Consider the following 17,859-nt stretch of genomic DNA (forward strand, 5'->3'; position numbering starts at 1 on the left):
GTAGTGCTTCAGTAGTTTTATTTTTAGATTAATATATTTTATTAGTTAGAGCACCTTCTTAATATCTACTATTATTACTTTGCTAATTCACAGTCATTTATCCTTCAAAGCTCCTATAATTAGGTTATAAATCCCTATTACTTTCATCCTTATAATCCTTAATTTCTTCACCTCATGCAGGCTAATTACTTTATTACACTAGTTCTAACATCTGATCTTCTCACCAGCCTTTGTGAAGATATCTATATACCCCTTTACCACTGAGCTTATTACTCTTACATCCTTCATCTATGGTTAACTAAGAATCATCTCATCCATCTGATATAGAATAATATATGTGAAAACATGATGCTGCTGGTGACTGTAGATATTAAGGTTAAAGTAGGTAGCATAGGTGATTTAACCCTGCTTTACTACTACTCTGTCTAATTATAAAGATCTAGGGAGTTTAATATATAGGAGATTATTAGACTTAACTAACTTATTATTAACTAAAGCATAATAACTATATCTATTATTAATAAGACTCTTAGTAAATTAAAGGCTATTTATCTACATATTAATATAGAATAATAATTCCTTCTTCTTATTTAAGTCCTTAATTCCCTTCTACTCCTGCTCATAACTTAGAACAGGAGCTACTCTTTTTCTAACTCTAACTCTATGATCTCCTGAGTAGATTCTTCTAATTTAGTAGATGAATATACTTACTTAACCTTCTTAATTTAAGTACCCTTTAATACTGAACTACTAGTCTTTCAGGAGTACTTCTTAGTAGTAGTAATATTAGCCCTTCTTAACTACTCTTAGGGATGATATGCAGGCTTCAGAGGGCATATTACAACCTAATATCTGCTTCTTATATAGCATAGGTAAAGACCTCTTTTCTAGCATTCCTCTACCTCATCCTCACTAGCCCATCTGGCATGCTTGCCCCATAGATAATGGTCTTCTGGTTGATATAATGCCAGTTTAGGGGAGGATTAAGCCACTTTCACCTGTGTAATGCTTGCTTGAGTTAGGGTTAGGGTCTAATCTATTAGGTTATATACTTCTTCTTTAATCTTCATCCTATATGCATGCTTTAACTATGTGAGTTTTAACTAAGTTAGATTTAATATATTAATATCTGTGCTAATCTTATAAAGACACTAAACTAGTGCTGCATAGGTAGTGGGAACACCATAATTTATTAATATAGTGCTTATATTTAGGTTTAATAAATTAAGAAGAATCTAATACTTTACTTTATCTAGCTATTCTAACATACTAGCATCAGTGAGCTCTTACTCAAGTTATAGTAAGAACTTTAAGAAGTTCTAGTTATCCCTCTATCTTAACTAGTAGAGGTGTTAAGCTGCGCGGGCATGCATATTTAGATTACTATAAATTTACTCTATATACTCTAACATATTATAGGGAGTACCATTCAATCTCCACTCTCTTATAAAGGTGGTCATATTCTTCTAAGCTAATTTTTCTAAGCATAAGTAGATATACACATATTAGTTACTCAAGGATCTAATTACTGGTCCATCAACTGCTAATTTATTTTTAATAGTGATTTGCCAGGATGGCTAATCCACCATGGTTCCTAAGAACATTGCTGGGTTCAGTAGCCTTGCTCAAGGATGCTCAGCTACTACTTCTGTATATAGAGGACCAGTAATATTAGTTATCTCTGCTTTAGTTATACTCACATTTTGCAGGGTATTTAATAGGGTTTCACTAGGTGTTCACTAACTTAACTAGACCATATCCTCCAGGAGACAGAACTACTATTTACTAGTAGATTATTAGTTCATTATCTACTATATCATCTGCTGTATCATTTAACACATTACTTCTATCTATTAAGATGGTGTTTCTAATAGTGAGGCATCCATACCTTTATTTCACTTACTACTTAACATTACTTTACTAAGGTTTCACTGGGTTTTTTGCTAATACTCTATAGGGAAGAGGAAGCTTTTAATATATGAAGGGCTTAGACTGAATTAACTTAATTAGGTGTGGCTGGCAATCTATCTATCAAAAGCTTGAGGAAAAGTAAACATGTAGGGCCTCTTAAGAGGCTAAGTATAGAAGCCTTCACATGACACACATGATCAGCATTAGGCTCTGGCCTGTTACAATAATATTAATATTTAGTATAATAGAAACTAGTATAGTAATTATAGTATAGTAGTATAGGCTATAGGCTATAGCCTATAGGTGCTATAGCTATCTACTATATTAATAATTTTATATATTAGTAATAAGATTAATAGGTTTATAGGTTATAATTTATCTATAGTATCTATAATATTCTCTTAATAAGAGATTATTCCACCTACTAGAAGTAGTATAGTTTAAAATTATATACTAATTATAAATAAAAGTGGTTATCCACAATCCAACCTACATAGATTAGGAGGTGGATAACTAATGTTATAGGTTTCCCTAAACCTATATAGGTTGGGTTGAACCCCATGTGGATTAACCCATATCCACCCCACAGCCAGTCTACTAGAGACTTATGCAGGGAATCAAGGTATCCCAGATCAAAAATGCGTCTCTTGCAGCTGTCACACCAACGTAAGATTAAAGTTCTCTCTACAGTGGACTTGGGGGAAATCAGGTATTATAGCCTTCTCTTGTATTGCTCAGGGGTGCGAGGTCACAGCCATTAAGATGAGTGATGTTTAAGACCAGCATTATCTAGAGTTTTGCCAGCCCAGATAGGTCTCCCACACCATCCAGCTCTTCATATATCTGTAACATGTCAAAATTTCGCTGCACAACCGGTGAACAAGTTACGGATATTACCAGAAAATCATTAAAACCTAGTTCGTGCTTCAACCCGATGCGTACCCTATCGCAATACCGCTAGGACCGGCACCAATGATTATGGCGGTGGGGATGTAAGAGGAAGCCATTTTGTCGCCACACATAATACTGCAACAGATGATCGGAGACGAAGGAAGGTCTGAAAATTTGAGAACCAGACGCTTGTCAATATATTACGGTTGTCTTTTGTGTCGGATTTAGTTGATCTGCTTTCGGAAGACTAATGCCGACGCCAGTATGCGCCAAATATTTGCTACTGGGTGTTGAATCCTCGAGGCCTTGAAGTCATTTTCCGATGACCGGAAGTCATTTCACGCCTGCAGTACAAGTAACTAACTTGATCTTCGATTCCCACTCGAGGATGTCCATGACAGAATCGGTGACTCAGGTCCTCAATTTGAGGAAAAGAAATGACTAGCTCTCCCAGTACCAGCAAGGGCCAATACCTTCATGGCCCCCAGCAGCTGCGTCTGGAGGCGCGGCCGATGACCTCTATTGGGCCGTCAGATGTGAGAATTCGCGTCCGGTCAACGACTTTGTGCGGCTCCGATGTGCATTATTTCAAGTTCCACAGAAATGGCTCAATCGAAGTAAAAGAGCCCTTGTGCGGTGGGCATGAAGCAGCCGGTGAGGTGGTGGAAGTAGGTCCGACAGTTCTGAAGACTCAAGCAATCAGAGTAGGTGATATAGTGGCGATCGAAAGCGGTGTTGCCTGTTTGGAATGCGACAAATGCAGATCTGGCCGATACAACATTTGCGCCAAAATGCGCTTCCGAAGCAGCGGAGCATCATTTCCCCATTTCCAAGGGACACTCCAAGAATACGTCGACCACCCCGCAGAGTGGTGTCATAAGTAAGTGTTGTGGTCCTTAGCGGAAATGACTATGGCTTATAAGTAATGATTCAAGGTTGCCCGACGCACTCTCATATGACGATGGTGCTCTGCTGGAACCTTTATCCGTGTGCATCCATTCTGTCAACAGAGCCGGTGTGGACCAGGGAGCGCGCTGCGTGGTTTTTGGGGCTGGGGCAGTCGGTCTTTTGTGCGCCGCGGTTGCAAAAATCGAACATAAATGTCGTGTGGTGATTACTGACGTTGACGAAGGTCGGGTTGCATTCGCACTGGAGCATGGCTTTGCAGATGTAGGATTTGTGGTCGTCCCGAAGAAAGCGGATACCATCGACAGCCGCCTTGCCATTGCGAGGGATCTAGCTCTGGAGATTGGGAAACTGAAATGGCCAGGAGGAGAAGATGTGGGCCGAGTTGACCATGTTTTTGAGTGTACAGGAGTCGAGAGTTGCGTGCAAACGTCGATCTATGTGAGTTCTCTTTCCAATCCTTAACCCAACCATGTAAACTCATTCAGTTACAGGCAACCGAAAACGGTGGCAATGTTGTGCTTGTGGGAATGGGAACTGCTATTCAAACATGGCCAGTCGCAGAGCTCACTGGCCGTGAGATCAATGTGGTGTCAGTGTGGCGCTACGTGAATTGCTATCCTCGAGCAATTGAGATAATGAACGCTGTGAAGTCACACGCCCTCAAGCCAGACGTGACAAAACTCATCACGCATCGGTTTTCCGGGCTCGAGTCTGTCCCACATGCATACGACACTGCCAGTAAGACACGAGACGCAGAGTCTAAGCCGGTTATCAAGACAGTCGTTAATCTCTGATTAGAAGTAACAAGTATTTTACAAAATATGCAGCTTCATTAATCTCATCTACAGGGTGTATATTTCATTAAACATGTCCGGAAATTGGAGCATAGGTGGTCAGCCAGAGTGAGGAAGAGTCATTTTAGAGATTTTGTCAGCCAGGGGTGGGACCATTCGTCGAGCTCAATTATCGGATTTGGTGGGTTAGGCTGCCTACTGTGAGCAAAAGTTTTTTAAACGAACAGGACTCCTCCAATCAAGGGTAATTATCACCCCGATGAGTAACTACCAGATGTTCCCTACTGAGTAGTAATGAAGCCCATCAGGGGCTCTGGGGCGCCATGTTCGGTGGCTCCCCCAATGTAATATTCCATCATATTACCAATCTTAATGATTTGCCGCTATTCCTCTCGGGAGAGCCTATTGGACATCAGGGCGTCCGGGATTGAGCTTGAGTCTCGGGAATGTGATCCCGGCGCGGAGACTACCTACTTGACTATGTTATATGACGAGGTTCAAACTTGCCCTGGGTTAACTGACGTATGTATCGTACTCTTCCGACTTATATGTGATTTAACCAACTGTTTTGCCGATTGTCTATCATGATTTGCTGGAAGATCAGCGCCAAGGGCGTGGACAACATGCCCGATGAGCACTTACGCTTAAAAATTAGATCCCTGACATCTGCAACCGGAATGGCGGAAGAAGTTCACGTGATTTCTCTAAGGGGGACAACGGCAAACACCAATCTGAGATCTGTCGGTTCCGCAAGTTTCACCTAAGCTTGCGACGGGCTTACGGAGCGCCAAGAATGCGCACTCCAGAGGGTGGACCGTCTCTGGCCATAAATATTTCACTAATGCTTACCTTTTCCTTCCCTCTTCCCAGCATCTACGCTTTCCACAACAACTCTATAAAAGACTCGACCATGAAATACCGCGGTGTTATTTATGATGTTGGCCTTGATTTTAACAGGGAGAGATACTCTGTTAAATCATTTAATCCCTCTCTGGTAGACTACGATATGCAAACCATCTATAGTGATATGCGCGCCAGCGCTGCACGTATTGAGAAGATGATCTTGATTGATTGGAGAGCGCTGCATGGGCAACCCACTCTGTGGAGCTGAGGGTTTCTTCAATCAGTGGATGATGAGGGCGTTGACGTGACGCGCGCCTACTTTGAAGAGGCTGTGAAAACAGCAGAAGAGCTCTGAAATAAAGGCATTGAAATAGTCTTCATTGCTGGTTATTAAGGCAGCATTCCCTTAATAATCATCTAATGAGTGTGTGATGCCCCTCAGCTCTTAGTTCTTGAGCGGCTAAATGTTGAAAGAAGTACCGCAGGGTTTATAGAATAAGTCTCTATAGTCTTTTATTAAGATTATTCTGGCCAAGTTTAGGGGACTACTCATATATTTGTCTGGCTCTTTAAAAATTGTGGGCTGGGACATGTTTGATATTGTTGGCATAGACCACCATTAGTAAGATAGGACTGCAGAGGAATATGTTTTAGGCTTGATAAGTCTTTTGTAGTTCTGAAAGTTGGCGGCTAGTGAATGGTGCCTAGCCGAGCTACAAGTTAAAGCCCGGGAGTCCAAACGGACCGGTTACGTTTTTATCAAAGACGGCGACTCACCTGTTGCCAAATCGGACAGATTACTGTCGTTGAGTCTCCTGCAAAAGTTACAAAAGGGATTGCAACCACTGCTCGACGATTGGACCCCGTCGTCTGATGAATCGGGCAATTCCAGTCCGCTACGCTATCTAGTGGATCCCTCGTTGCATCCTTTGGTGTATGAGCAGACCCCTGTCCTTGTTGATGGCGGACGACACTGGCTTGACCCTGCCGGGCCCTCACCTCGAACCAGCATACGAAAAATTCCTCGACCGACGATACCCCATGAGGATTCCTTTGATTTTCTCACACCAAAGACTGACTATGAAAACCCGTATGGCCATAGAGACGAAGAGCGAGGAGGAATAAAAGCAAATTTCTTCTCTGACAAGTTTCAGTGGCTTCCTTGCGAAGTGGAATCCCCAGACGGACCTGGTCACCCGAGGATTACCTCTTACATCAATAACCTTCCCTGGGTCCAGGATGGAGCATACAAAGCCTTTGAAGAACTCCTTGCTCAGGTTATTCCTCTCTGGAACGAGGTATTGGTAATCGGAAATCAAGGAAGGAAGCCAATGCGAATTCGTACTTATGATATTCCTGAGCGTCATAGAGAGGAAAGACTTCAGAAGAGGACTGATTTGCACCTGTTGTACTGTTGTCCAAGGTCAGCCTTTACTGACGAACAGTGGAGTGAGCTTTGTGCTCAAGTCAGGTCGTACCTTGCCCTCCCTGAATATGACAATCTGAAGGGCCTCCGTGTGAACAATTCGCCGGACAAATTCCCCGCCCATATTATTGGCAGCATGACGACTGAACAGTGGAATTCGCCCAAAACATTGACCAAAGTTATGGAGGAGAAGTTTCGCCGTAGGAATATCTATGAACTTCCCGAGCCAGGCACTAGTTTCTCCTATGAGGAATGGAAGCGAGGCAAAAACACCAGTCGGCCAGTCATGCCCCGAGTCAACGTCTCCAGGCCTAGCCAGCCTTTGGACCCAATCCCCGACCATGAGTACTAGAGCATCAACTTGCCAGGTATCGGGGATGGTCTCCAAGTAATTTTCAAAGTGTCAAGTGTTGATCTGTCGCCAGAGACACCTTTCTATGAGGGTGACTCCGACTTTCAGGTGGCCGGTATGTTGAATGAGCGAATCGCGGCGACTGCAGTGTGCTACTACAATATTGAGAACATCAAAGGGGCCCGAATCTCCTTACAGCAAGAAGCCCACATGAACGAATACGAGCTCAACTTGTTTTACCCGGAGAAGATCAAACTGGCTTGGGATATTCCACATTGGGTTTACTCTGCGAATCCACCTCCATCTCCTCCGCAAGCCCTTCAGGATCTCGGTTCCATTGCCACTACCAACAATGGCCGATTACTCGCCTGGCCCAACACCTTACGGTACAAGGCTGAACCATTCTCGCTGGTTGATCCCTCGAGACCGGGCCACCTTCGGTATATTACCATCCACCTAGTTGATCCTCACTACCGGCTCTGCTCCTCCAGAAACGTCCCACCTCAGCAGCATGACTGGTGGCCCAAGGCCGCAGGGAAGTTCTTTAAGCTTCAAGGAGAACCACCGCCGGAGATCCTGAACATGCTCCACCAGCAGACAGAAGGATGGCCTTTGACTGCACAGGAGTCTCTGGAGATTCGGAAACAGACAGAGACAGAGAGAGAAAGCCATGGAGGAGTTGCGTAGTCGCAGCGGCACCGGGGACTACATGTCTGAAGATTTTCTAGTGATCGCAACTGATGGTTTTCCTCCTGAGAATTAGATACAGAGGGGTTTACGGGTTGTTGTGGATGCCTCTCTCCTCGCAAATTCTTGGCAGGCTTCATAGATGCAGCACTGCATCATAATTTAGTGATGCTCGTGAATTATTACCCATAGCTACCTCGCCTGTCTACAGCACTATCCAACTATTTAAATTGTACTAGGCGAATGCGATGCTCAGGACCTTTCTTCTAAACTTTGGCTCGCTAGAACGAAGACTGATGAACACAAACCAGGCTCAACGATCCGGTTAAGCAACCCGTAAACCACATCAAAGGAATGTCTCACTCGGCTACTTATATGCACCAGGTACTATAATCTTCCTGCCCGTCAAGCCAGTCATGCATCCCTGACTGCGATAGTTGGGGCCAGCGCCAATTCCTCTTCATCTGACTACCTTCCTCGGCTTCAAAATGTGCGTAAGACCTGAGAGTTTTGCGTAACCCGTTGTATTAATATGTACCAGACTGGGGTCGTTAGGTAATCACTCTTATTGCGTAACTCCATGATCTCTGTAGTTGAACCTGTGAGCTCAACACGCAATTGGATGTTCTCTGTATGAGCAGCAGACGGAGAAGCTGCAGTATTTGCAAGCTCGGCGGAGATGGAAGAATTGTTATTATTTACTCTCTTCACCTCTTTTTTAGTATTTTGAGCTCTGACTCAAAGGTCTTTTTATAGTCTTCCAAGTCCAGGTTAACAGACTGACCTTCATGCAGTTGAGTAGTCGTGATTAGCTCCAAGTAGTTACTGACTGTTTCCTGTCTTGCAGAGTTTTATACTTATCCTTCGTGGAGTTGACATCAGCCTGTAATCTGCATTCTGCTTGCGCAGTTTCTTGCATGCTATATGTAGGTTAGGTTTGTGGTTTGCCACTGCTGCTGTTCTTCCTTGCCCTGCTTCAGTAAAGTTGATACATAAGAGTTCTTGGCAAAGCATTGACAGATTACCTCCTTTTTATCCTTGAGCATAGCTTGCTCTCCAAGCAGCTCAGCACCAATTACCACTTTAGCCTGCATTGATTCCTTCATAGTTCATGCATCCTTGTTGATATAGTTTTAACTGAATCTGTGGATAGAATATTTGGAATTACCTAATTAGGCCTAGTGGTAAATACACTGGATTCAAACTTTCCACATGCCACTGTAGGTTTGTTTACATTATAGTTCCTAAACTCCACAGTTATCAATGCCCCACTCTAAGGAACTTTTATTTGCATTATAGTTTGTGCTGTTTGGGCTGATGACCAAGGACCCATCAACATCCTGAACTTCAGCCAGGTTGGCTGCATAGTCCGTGATTTGTGTTGACAACTAAAGCCTAATAAACTCTGATGAAAATTACAAGAGATTCATCTATCCAGCTTATCAAGCATTCGGTCTTCTCGGGTGCCGAGCTGAATAATGTATGTCCTGATGTTCCCGCCATTGGAGTACACTGGCACTTTCAAGCAGACCAACCCTCGATCCTTGTAGTCTCTGTATCCAAGTCCTTTCTCCAAATCAATCAATCATTTATTCACTCGCCATGTCTCTCGAAACCCTCACTCTCTGGACCCTCCCGGGCCATGCCGGCACGCCCAACCCCCGGAAGGTCCTCATGATCCTGGAAGAGCTCAAGGTTCCCTACGAGCGCAAGTTTGTCGATCTCGCCGACCTAAAGAAGGAGCAATATGAGTCTATCAATCCTAACGGTCGAGTTCCAGCCCTCGAGGATCCGAACACCGGCGTCACCATCTGGGAATCCGGCGCCATCCTTGAGTACCTAGTGGAGACATACGACAGGCAACACACCATCAGCTTCACCGCCGGCTCGAAGGAGTACTACGAAAGCAAGCAGTGGCTACACTACTAGGTGTCTAGCCAGGGTCCGTACTTCGGGCAGGCTGCCTGGTTTACGATCTACCACCCTGAGAAGGTACCCAGTGCGGTCGAGCGCTATGTTAACGAGATCCGTCGTGTTTCGGGCGTGCTCAACCGATCGCTCCAGAACAAGGAGTATCTCGTTGGCGGCAAGTACAGCTACGTCGATGCTGCTTTTGTGCCCTGGTTCGAGGTGGCTGCACTCTTCTGGTCGAAGGAAATGGATCTCGAGAGGAACTTCCCGCATGTTAATTCCTGGTTGAACCGTATCAAGGCTCGCCCGGCTGTTGCCAAGACCATTGAGGATAAGGAAAAGGCCGCGGCTGCGGAAGGGAAATAAGGCAATGCGATCATTGTGATGGCAGATAAACTCCTAGATAGAAGGCGAAGCTTTTTTGATTAAATCCAAATACGTAGATCTTCTATACTTAGATCTACCCATGTCTTAAACTAGTGTCTTGCAGTAGGCTGTAGAAATAATGGAGAAGTGTAGATTAGTGAAGCAGGTTTTGTACTTCTCTATACCCTAATACCCTGTGCACAGCTCACACTGCTATAGGAGGCTAATCAAGACAATAGTGATCTGGAATTAAAGATACTCCTAATACCTCTATACCTAGTCATTAAATAAGTAAGTAATTCCTAGAAGCTTTTACGTAGAGGAATCAAGCTAAGCTTAATAATCTGACCTAGGTTATAATTAGAACCTGTTTTAGAACCCAAACCCAACCCATGGCGGGTTCCGGCCGGGTTTAAGCAGTCCGTTACCTCAGTATTACTTTGCTGTGATCTGATAATTCTCGAAAATTACCCAAAGTCTCAGCCAAACCTGGCTACTGTCGGGGTAACATGAGTTCAGGGCTGACCTGAAAGACAGCATATGAGCAAGTGGTATGACCGTATTCAATCACATCTCAGCCCCCAAATCTATCTGGCGCAGCGGCGAGTTCCATTGCTGGCACCCCGCATGTACACATTCTATCTAGAAGGTCGGTAATGCTTCGAGGGTACATCACCTCCAGAAATCCTTGGCGGGACAGAAATCGCCTAAAGAGGGACTGATGATCTATTTGGGCGCCAAGCTGGGTGTCCTGGTTGGAGAATTCATAATCATGAAACACCAGCCGCCGTGCTAGAAAGCGTTACTCTAATAAGAGTATGATATGTTGCGACCCCACATTTTAGATGGCTGCCTCCCATTTGCTACGTAAATTCAACATACTAATGGCCGACAAGGCGCTTTGCGTGACTGTGCTGCAGCCTTGTCCGGCGCCGGATATTATTATATGGGGTTCCCAGTCCTATCGCCTTGATTTCATACTTTCTCATTAAGCAGACTCCTTCAGCGCAATTCAAGTCACCTTCTGCTTGACGGGGGCTCAGCTAATGAGCTTTTATCTTTTGAGCAGTCTAGGCCGTCGACGCCAAATCTTCGCAATATACCAGACAATCTCAGCAGGCGAGCCCAAATCGTCCCAGCGAATACCTCACGTCTAGTCTATGCCCTTAAACCTGTCGCATAATGCTGAAGAGAGGGTATGAGCCTGTCGAACATCTGGGACTTGCTTCCAGCGCTCTGAAGAGACTAAGAATACATCATAACGACGCTCCAACGTCAGGGGACAATATCACTGGGGAAGCTTTGAGCAACGATGACTATATTGTAGGCTGTATATGCGCCATACCTACGTATGTTGCTGCACAAGCTTTCCTTGATGAGAAACACGGCCGACCAAAGTATGTCTGCGTCAATGACAACAACGATTATACGTTAGGTAAGATTGGGGAACACAATGTTGTCATTGCGATCCTGCCTGGGTATGGCATAGCCCCTGCTGCATGTGTCGCAAGAGACATGCTGCACAGCTTTCCCAACGTTAGGATTTGTCTGTCAGTTGGCATTGGAGGTGGCGCACCAAGCTCAAAGCACGATATTCGTCTTGGAGATATTGTCGTCAGCACTCCGAATGGAGGGACTGGGGGAGTATTTCAGTATGACTTTGGCAAGACGATACAAGATCAGAGCTTCCAACACATTGGCTTCCTGAACCAGCCACCGATATTCCTACAGACAGCAGTGAATGGGCTAAAGGCCCAGTATATGAGCGAAGGCCATCACCTTAGTGAAGCAATCAACAACATTCTCGAGAAAAAGCCCAGACTTCAGCCAATCTGTAAGCGGCCAGATTTGGCTACCGATAGGCTTTATGAGAGCAACGTTGTTCACCCTCTACAATGCCAAGGAAGCTGTGCGAGAGTCTGTGGCAATGATCCGACAAAATTGATAAAACGAAGGGAGCGAGGTGAACATGAAGACAACCCAGCAATCCACTATGGCACGATTGCTTCCGCAAACCAGTTAATGAAGGATGCGTCTATTCGAGATAAACTTGCCGCGGAAAAGGGTGTTCTCTGCTTTGAAATGGAAGCAGCAGGGCTGACGAACCACTTTCCTTGCCTCATTATCCGCGGAATATGCGACTACTCGGACTCGCATAAGAACAATGACTGGCAAGGCTATGCAGCAATGGCGGCAGCTGCATATACAAAAGATCTCCTTTCTCGAATCCCTCCGAATACGGCCGAGAGACAGAAGAGGATAGCTGAACAGCTCTCCGGCAGTAAGTTTCTTCTCGAGCCGGAAGTTTTTGGCATGGGTGGGTAACCAGCTTCTGTGATAGATCTAGTCGCGACTGTTAGCGAAATGGTCGACTCGCAAAAGAATAAAGATTTGCAGGAATATGCATGCGACTGCTCAGATCCTCACAAGAGCAAGGAATGGCAGAGGCATACTGCAGCAATCGCGGCCGCATACGCGAGGGAATTGTTGGAGAAGCTACCCGTGGCCGAAGCAGATGCAAGAGTTCCATGCGTGCCCAATCCTTGTAAGCTAGCTTAATGCGAATCCCAGTTAATAGTGGTATAAAGCATCGAATTGGTGGTTCACAAGCAGCAGGGAGTCAGGAATAAGCGTAGGTGGGCAGTTTTTGAGAGAAAGTATTACATGTCATATCTGTGTATGATCAAATTTGTATCTTAAGTGGCTTATCTTGAATAAGGAGCCTTTTGAATGTCAGACAGTACTGCGGGACAACCTGCAGTCAGACCAGACAAGGGGTGTGCGGGGTATTGAGTGAGCAATATTCAATTCAGTCAGGGTTCATGGGATTCAGGTCAAGTCTGTGAACAGACTCGAAAACAGGGCGGCGAGGGTGCTAAACCAGTCATAGCAAAAAACTACGACAGACAGAAAAACATACAACAGCATGTATATGTCGGTGCTCACCCATCCCAGCGTCTGTTCCCTCGCCGCTTTGCCGCCCACGTTCCGGCACCTTCAGGTGAATATTCAGGTGCCTGAATATTGCAGTCAGGCCTACCAAGAAGTTACCTTCTTACAAATGGGCAAAATGATGGCCTTAAAGGGTAGATAAGCCATCTTCCCTTCTTCTCCTCTTTCTCTTGCGCTATTAGGTCCCTTAGCCCTGCGGTTCGAAACTGCCACCTCTAGATCCATGTGGCTGAGTATTGCTAAATACGAGAGTTACCTGGCTCGTTCGCGTTTCTGTGGCGTTGAAAGCACCTGTTTGGATGTGCGCCGCAGCCTCTTTCACAGACCCTCTCTTCTTTGACTGGTATTTTGGCGCCAGAAGTGATTAGAAAATAACTGATGATTTGTCCAAGTATTGAGGGAGCCTGACTATGGCGGCAACTGACTCACTCTAAGGCGCCAGGCCTCCGCATATTAGATTGGGATGATGCATATGCACTGTAAGCCATGTCTCAGCCTAGATTTGGTTTTCCTGACATTTGCTCTCAGCCTCGTAGGTGTACAGCTATATGTATTAGATGCTCTGGCCCTGTTCTTCGGTAGTTACAGCCTTCCCGGACCTTAACCCTTCCTGAAGGTTGCCAGAAAGCACTTTTCTTCATCCTTTGATAAGGTTACCTTGATTAATTTTGCCCCTTTCGTCCTTAGCGTTGCCGAGAATATCAAGATGGCAGATGCCCTCAGTATTGTGGGTGCTATTGCATCAACAATCCAACTGGTAGATTTCACAGTCAAAATTTTCGACCGTCTCAATCACTACCTCCACCTCGTTGACGAAGTACCGGAATCCCTTCGGGGTATCAGGCTGCATTTGCCACTCTTCATCGAGGCATTGCGACGCACACAGTCTCACATTGATCACGGCCACTACAACCCAATGACTTCAGATGTGCTGAAGTCCTTCGTTGACGAATGCAAGTCACAAATGATCTTGCTCGAGGATATCCTCGTGAAGGTGACACCCGCTCATGACGATTCCAAGATCATAAGAAGTCGCAAAGCGGTTTGCAGTCTGAAGCATGAAAAGGCCCTGAAGAAAATTCACTTAAATCTCTCAGGATACATAGAGAAGCTGTTGTTGTTTCAAAGCACAGTTTCTTCTGACTATATCATGGTCATGATGAAGCCCATGCTGAGTCAAAACTTTGTTCTTTCGAAGAGTTCGACCACAACCACGACCAGGGCAACAGGCGGGCTTGTAGCTGACAGCAAAAACATATGGGCTACAAACCCGGTGCCCCAGAAGACTTCAAAAGGTCTTGCAAACTATTACAAGAACAAGAAGCAATACCGATTCTCACATTTTATGGGATTCTATTGGCTCGGTATGCCCTGGGCCGTCCAAGCGAACTTGGACGCTTCATGGGGAAGTTATTGCTTCTCAATTACTCCAAATCTGCGGATGCAACAGCTGGTCAAGCATACCTCACCGGCATTTGAAGTTTTCTGGAAGTGCCAAACAGACCGTCAAGATATCCAGTCAGCCCGTGAAGCCCTATTCGAATTGTTCAGCACCGGAACAGTCTCTCCACAAGATGTTGACCCCGACGGGAAGACTTGGCTGGAGGTAAGTTGAATTTCTCATGCTTCTCATGGATTTGCAAGCAAAGAAAATTGATTGATGCCATCTCAGAGAATCTTATCTGCACCCATGAGCTGCAGTCATGGTATGCTCATTGCTTTCTTTAGGATGCTCTGTGAATGGGGCGCGCCGATAAATACTAGGACATCGTACGTCGATCATCTGGGGGGAAAGGGACACTCTATCTCTAATAAAAGTACTGTATAGGCTTCTATCTCTCTGCGCAGGTTGGAGTGGCTTCAAGCCCCATTTGACTTTGCTTAGAGAATTGATCGCTGTGGGGTATGACTTGTCTGCAGACACATGCAATAGATCCTTTATGCCCGCGTCCTTGAAGTTGCCGTTCGCGGAACCGTTGTTTGGCTTTCCCGGAGCATACACTGATATGCCAGATCCTTTTCTGCTCAAGTTTTTCGTGGAATGTTCCAAAAATGCATGCGGTAAATGCTATCCACCTCCTATGAGCTTCACTTACTGCCAGCGACTGATCTATATCAGGTGTTTGGGGACAAACGCCTTTCATGGATGCTATTTTGTGTGGCTCCGCAACTGAAATCACGAAGTTCCTGCAATGCCCACAGTTTTTTGAAGACAGAAATGTTTTTGGGCAAACACCGATTCATCTGGCCGTTTTACGTCCCAGCGTGCTCTGTAGCGTACTGGAAGTATGGCCCCATTTTGACATTACGAATGATTCTGGAAGAAGTCCGCTAGTTTACGCTGCAGCATATGGCTGCGTTGAATCAGTGATACTTCTCCTTAAGACTGGGATAGATCGCATAAATACCCAGCACTTGGATTTTCTAGATTACGCCAGGGCCTGGCGTCACTGGGACGTGGTGACTGGGGCACTCAGCTTTTTCCGCACGACGGGACCTTTCTCAGACACCTTCTTGAAAAGTCAGATTCATTGCCTCATGGCAAACTATCTTCACCTTGACTGGCAGGGCCGGCCAGAAGATTTCAAGATCATGATCGATTTGGGAGCAAACCCACATTTTCTATTTGAGGACGGAAATACGCTGCTTCATCGTCTTTGGCACGATACGCAGGTGAACGCCTTATTTGAAGCAGGATACGAATATATTGATCGCCCCAATTCGAAAGGTCAAACCGCTTTCATGTCGTCAATATCCCAGTCACACTGTCTAACATACCATAATATTCTGGCAAGAGGATGTAATGTCAACCATCAAGACAGCAGAGGGCTCTCGGCGTTGCACGTTGCATGCCAAAGGACGAATACAAGTATATTCCACCGCTCAGCGGATCCATCTTATATTCTACGAGCTGTTTCGAGAATAATTGTCCTAATAGCAACGCTTTTACATCATGGTGCAGATCCCTTAATGCATGACAACTGCCGCTGCCCCTGCTCTCCTAATGGCTGTTCACCTACCAAACTCTTTTATTCGGAGGGTTCGAATTATATATGGGTCTTGGACTGGCTCTTAACGTTGAGAGAATTCCGAGGAGAAACCACTGCGCAGAAGGCTTTAGCGGAGCTAGTTCGAGCAATCGAATTCGAGAGGGCTGGCATGACTCATGTCTGCTGTCAGAGAAAAGCATTTTCCCGTGGTCCAATGGAAGACGAAGAAATTGATGAGATCCTCGATGAGGAAAAGGACTTCATCTCAGAACTGAATGATACCATGGAACAATCCGTCCGAGGCATTGACGATGGCTCCATTGAGGAGACCTGGCTCAAAATTATGGTTAGCTTTCATGCTCCGGAAACAGACAATGGAAACAATCTATGGTCTTGGGCTACTTGGAAGGGAGTGGGTTCATCAAAGAGCAATGATCAGATCAGACCACCTCCGTGGCATTCGTCGAAAATGAAAGAATACAATATTCGTCCGATCCGCGCCTCCGCAGCCTCCGCAGTGGACGAACCTCGCTACTGGATCGACGAAACGTGCGACGAATTTCGGAGGGAGGAAGGACCGAGAATAATGCAAAAGATACGGAAAAGCCGGCTTTACTCTGCGTGGGTGGAGTACTTTTACAGAAATCAAGCACTGCACGACTATCCTACTCTAATTGACAAAGAATGGCATGAACGTAGAAAATATTGGGCGACTCGGCAGGCCGAGATGCTTGATAATGCCCCCCGAGTCACTGAGATGTTGTGAATATGGGTTCTTCATTCATATTTATGGGGGTGTATGTATTGATAATATGGAATCAGAGACTCCTCCATAAGCTTTGTCGAGATAGAAGATGTCGCCTTTAATGTAAGGAAAAATAAAGAGGTAAGGATCAGACACTGCATTTCAAGTACTTAGCTGGTTTTGAATAACTTACTTAGGTCTTCTTAAACCCATCCAAGCTGCTTTAATCAACAGAGCCTAGGCATGTTGCATCTCATATAGGTATCTAGATGAGGCAACAACAGGACAGGAAATCCATGATATACGGAAGAATATCGACCCAGTTGAACAAGGTATTCGTAAACACCATATAGGTAAGTACTTCTCAAGTACCCACTAGCTACGTACTAAGTATTTAAAAGCTATAATCTGTATAAATCAAAAAGAATTCTCTTTGAGAAGACGAAAGGCGTCTGTCAAGAATCTTGAAACCTGTCCATCAAGTCCTAAACAACTAAATAACTGATTCTGGATCCACTTCTAGACTATTTGAAATGATTGATCCTCTCCACCGCCAAATATTTTGGCAATCAAAAGGAATAAATAAGGTTTTGCTGTAGCTAGACAGCAAGACTTGAAGACAAAAACATACAATAGCAGGGATTCGCTGGTGGTCACCCCCCCAAATACTAGCTAGCTGGCGTGCGGCTTGAACGCGGTCAATAGACTCAATACATACCTAGCGCAGCCGCCGTATTCGCATTGCGTGACTTAACCCAAAGCTCATCATTTCTCTGAGAGCCACAAGGCTTTGGGTAGCAAGTAAACATACCCTTCTAGTAAAGATATTACTATGCATTAAACTGCTCTATCAGGGTATACTCATGTTTTCACCCACCCTAGCATCCTATGCATCTATCCCGTCTTACAGCTATCCCTACCTGTCCTGGCTAAATCAGTTAATAACGAGTATCACTCCTTTTTAGGATACTGGACTTAACTAATATCCTATAATATTATCCTGGCTTCTTATAGGGCTTATTGTTTCTTCCCTCCCCTCCCCTCCTCCCTTTATGTGTTCCCTAATCTTTTCCCTTTTCTGC

General features: G+C 45.0%; 6 protein-coding genes across 6 annotated transcripts; all 6 read left to right on the forward strand.

Annotated features, from left to right (window-relative positions):
• Positions 1 to 3,239: 3,239 nt before the first annotated feature.
• Positions 3,240 to 4,505, forward strand: NFIA_003950 (NAD(P)-dependent alcohol dehydrogenase; the record flags this gene model as incomplete). The annotated part of the gene is made up of 3 exons (XM_001258935.1): positions 3,240 to 3,682; positions 3,738 to 4,149; positions 4,203 to 4,505. The coding sequence occupies 3 exons, from the start codon at positions 3,240 to 3,242 to the stop codon at positions 4,503 to 4,505; spliced, it is 1,158 nt and encodes a 385-aa protein (XP_001258936.1).
• Positions 4,506 to 6,910: 2,405 nt separating this feature from the next.
• NFIA_003960 (uncharacterized protein) lies at positions 6,911 to 7,813 on the forward strand (the record flags this gene model as incomplete). The annotated part of the gene is made up of 2 exons (XM_001258936.1): positions 6,911 to 7,119; positions 7,183 to 7,813. The coding sequence occupies 2 exons, from the start codon at positions 6,911 to 6,913 to the stop codon at positions 7,811 to 7,813; spliced, it is 840 nt and encodes a 279-aa protein (XP_001258937.1).
• A 1,602-nt stretch (positions 7,814 to 9,415) lies between these two features.
• NFIA_003970 (glutathione S-transferase family protein) lies at positions 9,416 to 10,090 on the forward strand (the record flags this gene model as incomplete). Its single annotated transcript, XM_001258937.1, has 2 exons — positions 9,416 to 9,708; positions 9,751 to 10,090. The coding sequence occupies 2 exons, from the start codon at positions 9,416 to 9,418 to the stop codon at positions 10,088 to 10,090; spliced, it is 633 nt and encodes a 210-aa protein (XP_001258938.1).
• A 1,182-nt stretch (positions 10,091 to 11,272) lies between these two features.
• NFIA_003980 (uncharacterized protein) lies at positions 11,273 to 12,415 on the forward strand (the record flags this gene model as incomplete). Its single annotated transcript, XM_001258938.1, has 1 exon — positions 11,273 to 12,415. One exon carries the CDS (start codon positions 11,273 to 11,275, stop codon positions 12,413 to 12,415), a length of 1,143 nt encoding a protein of 380 aa, XP_001258939.1.
• Positions 12,416 to 13,748: 1,333 nt separating this feature from the next.
• NFIA_003990 (uncharacterized protein) lies at positions 13,749 to 15,047 on the forward strand (the record flags this gene model as incomplete). Its single annotated transcript, XM_001258939.1, has 2 exons — positions 13,749 to 14,648; positions 14,976 to 15,047. The coding sequence occupies 2 exons, from the start codon at positions 13,749 to 13,751 to the stop codon at positions 15,045 to 15,047; spliced, it is 972 nt and encodes a 323-aa protein (XP_001258940.1).
• Positions 15,048 to 15,580: 533 nt separating this feature from the next.
• NFIA_004000 (uncharacterized protein) lies at positions 15,581 to 16,798 on the forward strand (the record flags this gene model as incomplete). Its single annotated transcript, XM_001258940.1, has 2 exons — positions 15,581 to 15,770; positions 16,128 to 16,798. 2 exons carry the CDS (start codon positions 15,581 to 15,583, stop codon positions 16,796 to 16,798), a joined length of 861 nt encoding a protein of 286 aa, XP_001258941.1.
• Between the last annotated feature and the right edge of the window lie 1,061 nt (positions 16,799 to 17,859).

The sequence above is a fragment of the Aspergillus fischeri genome, genomic scaffold (genome assembly GCF_000149645.3).
Source record: "Aspergillus fischeri NRRL 181 1099437636265 genomic scaffold, whole genome shotgun sequence".
Lineage (NCBI taxonomy): Eukaryota > Fungi > Ascomycota > Eurotiomycetes > Eurotiales > Aspergillaceae > Aspergillus > Aspergillus fischeri.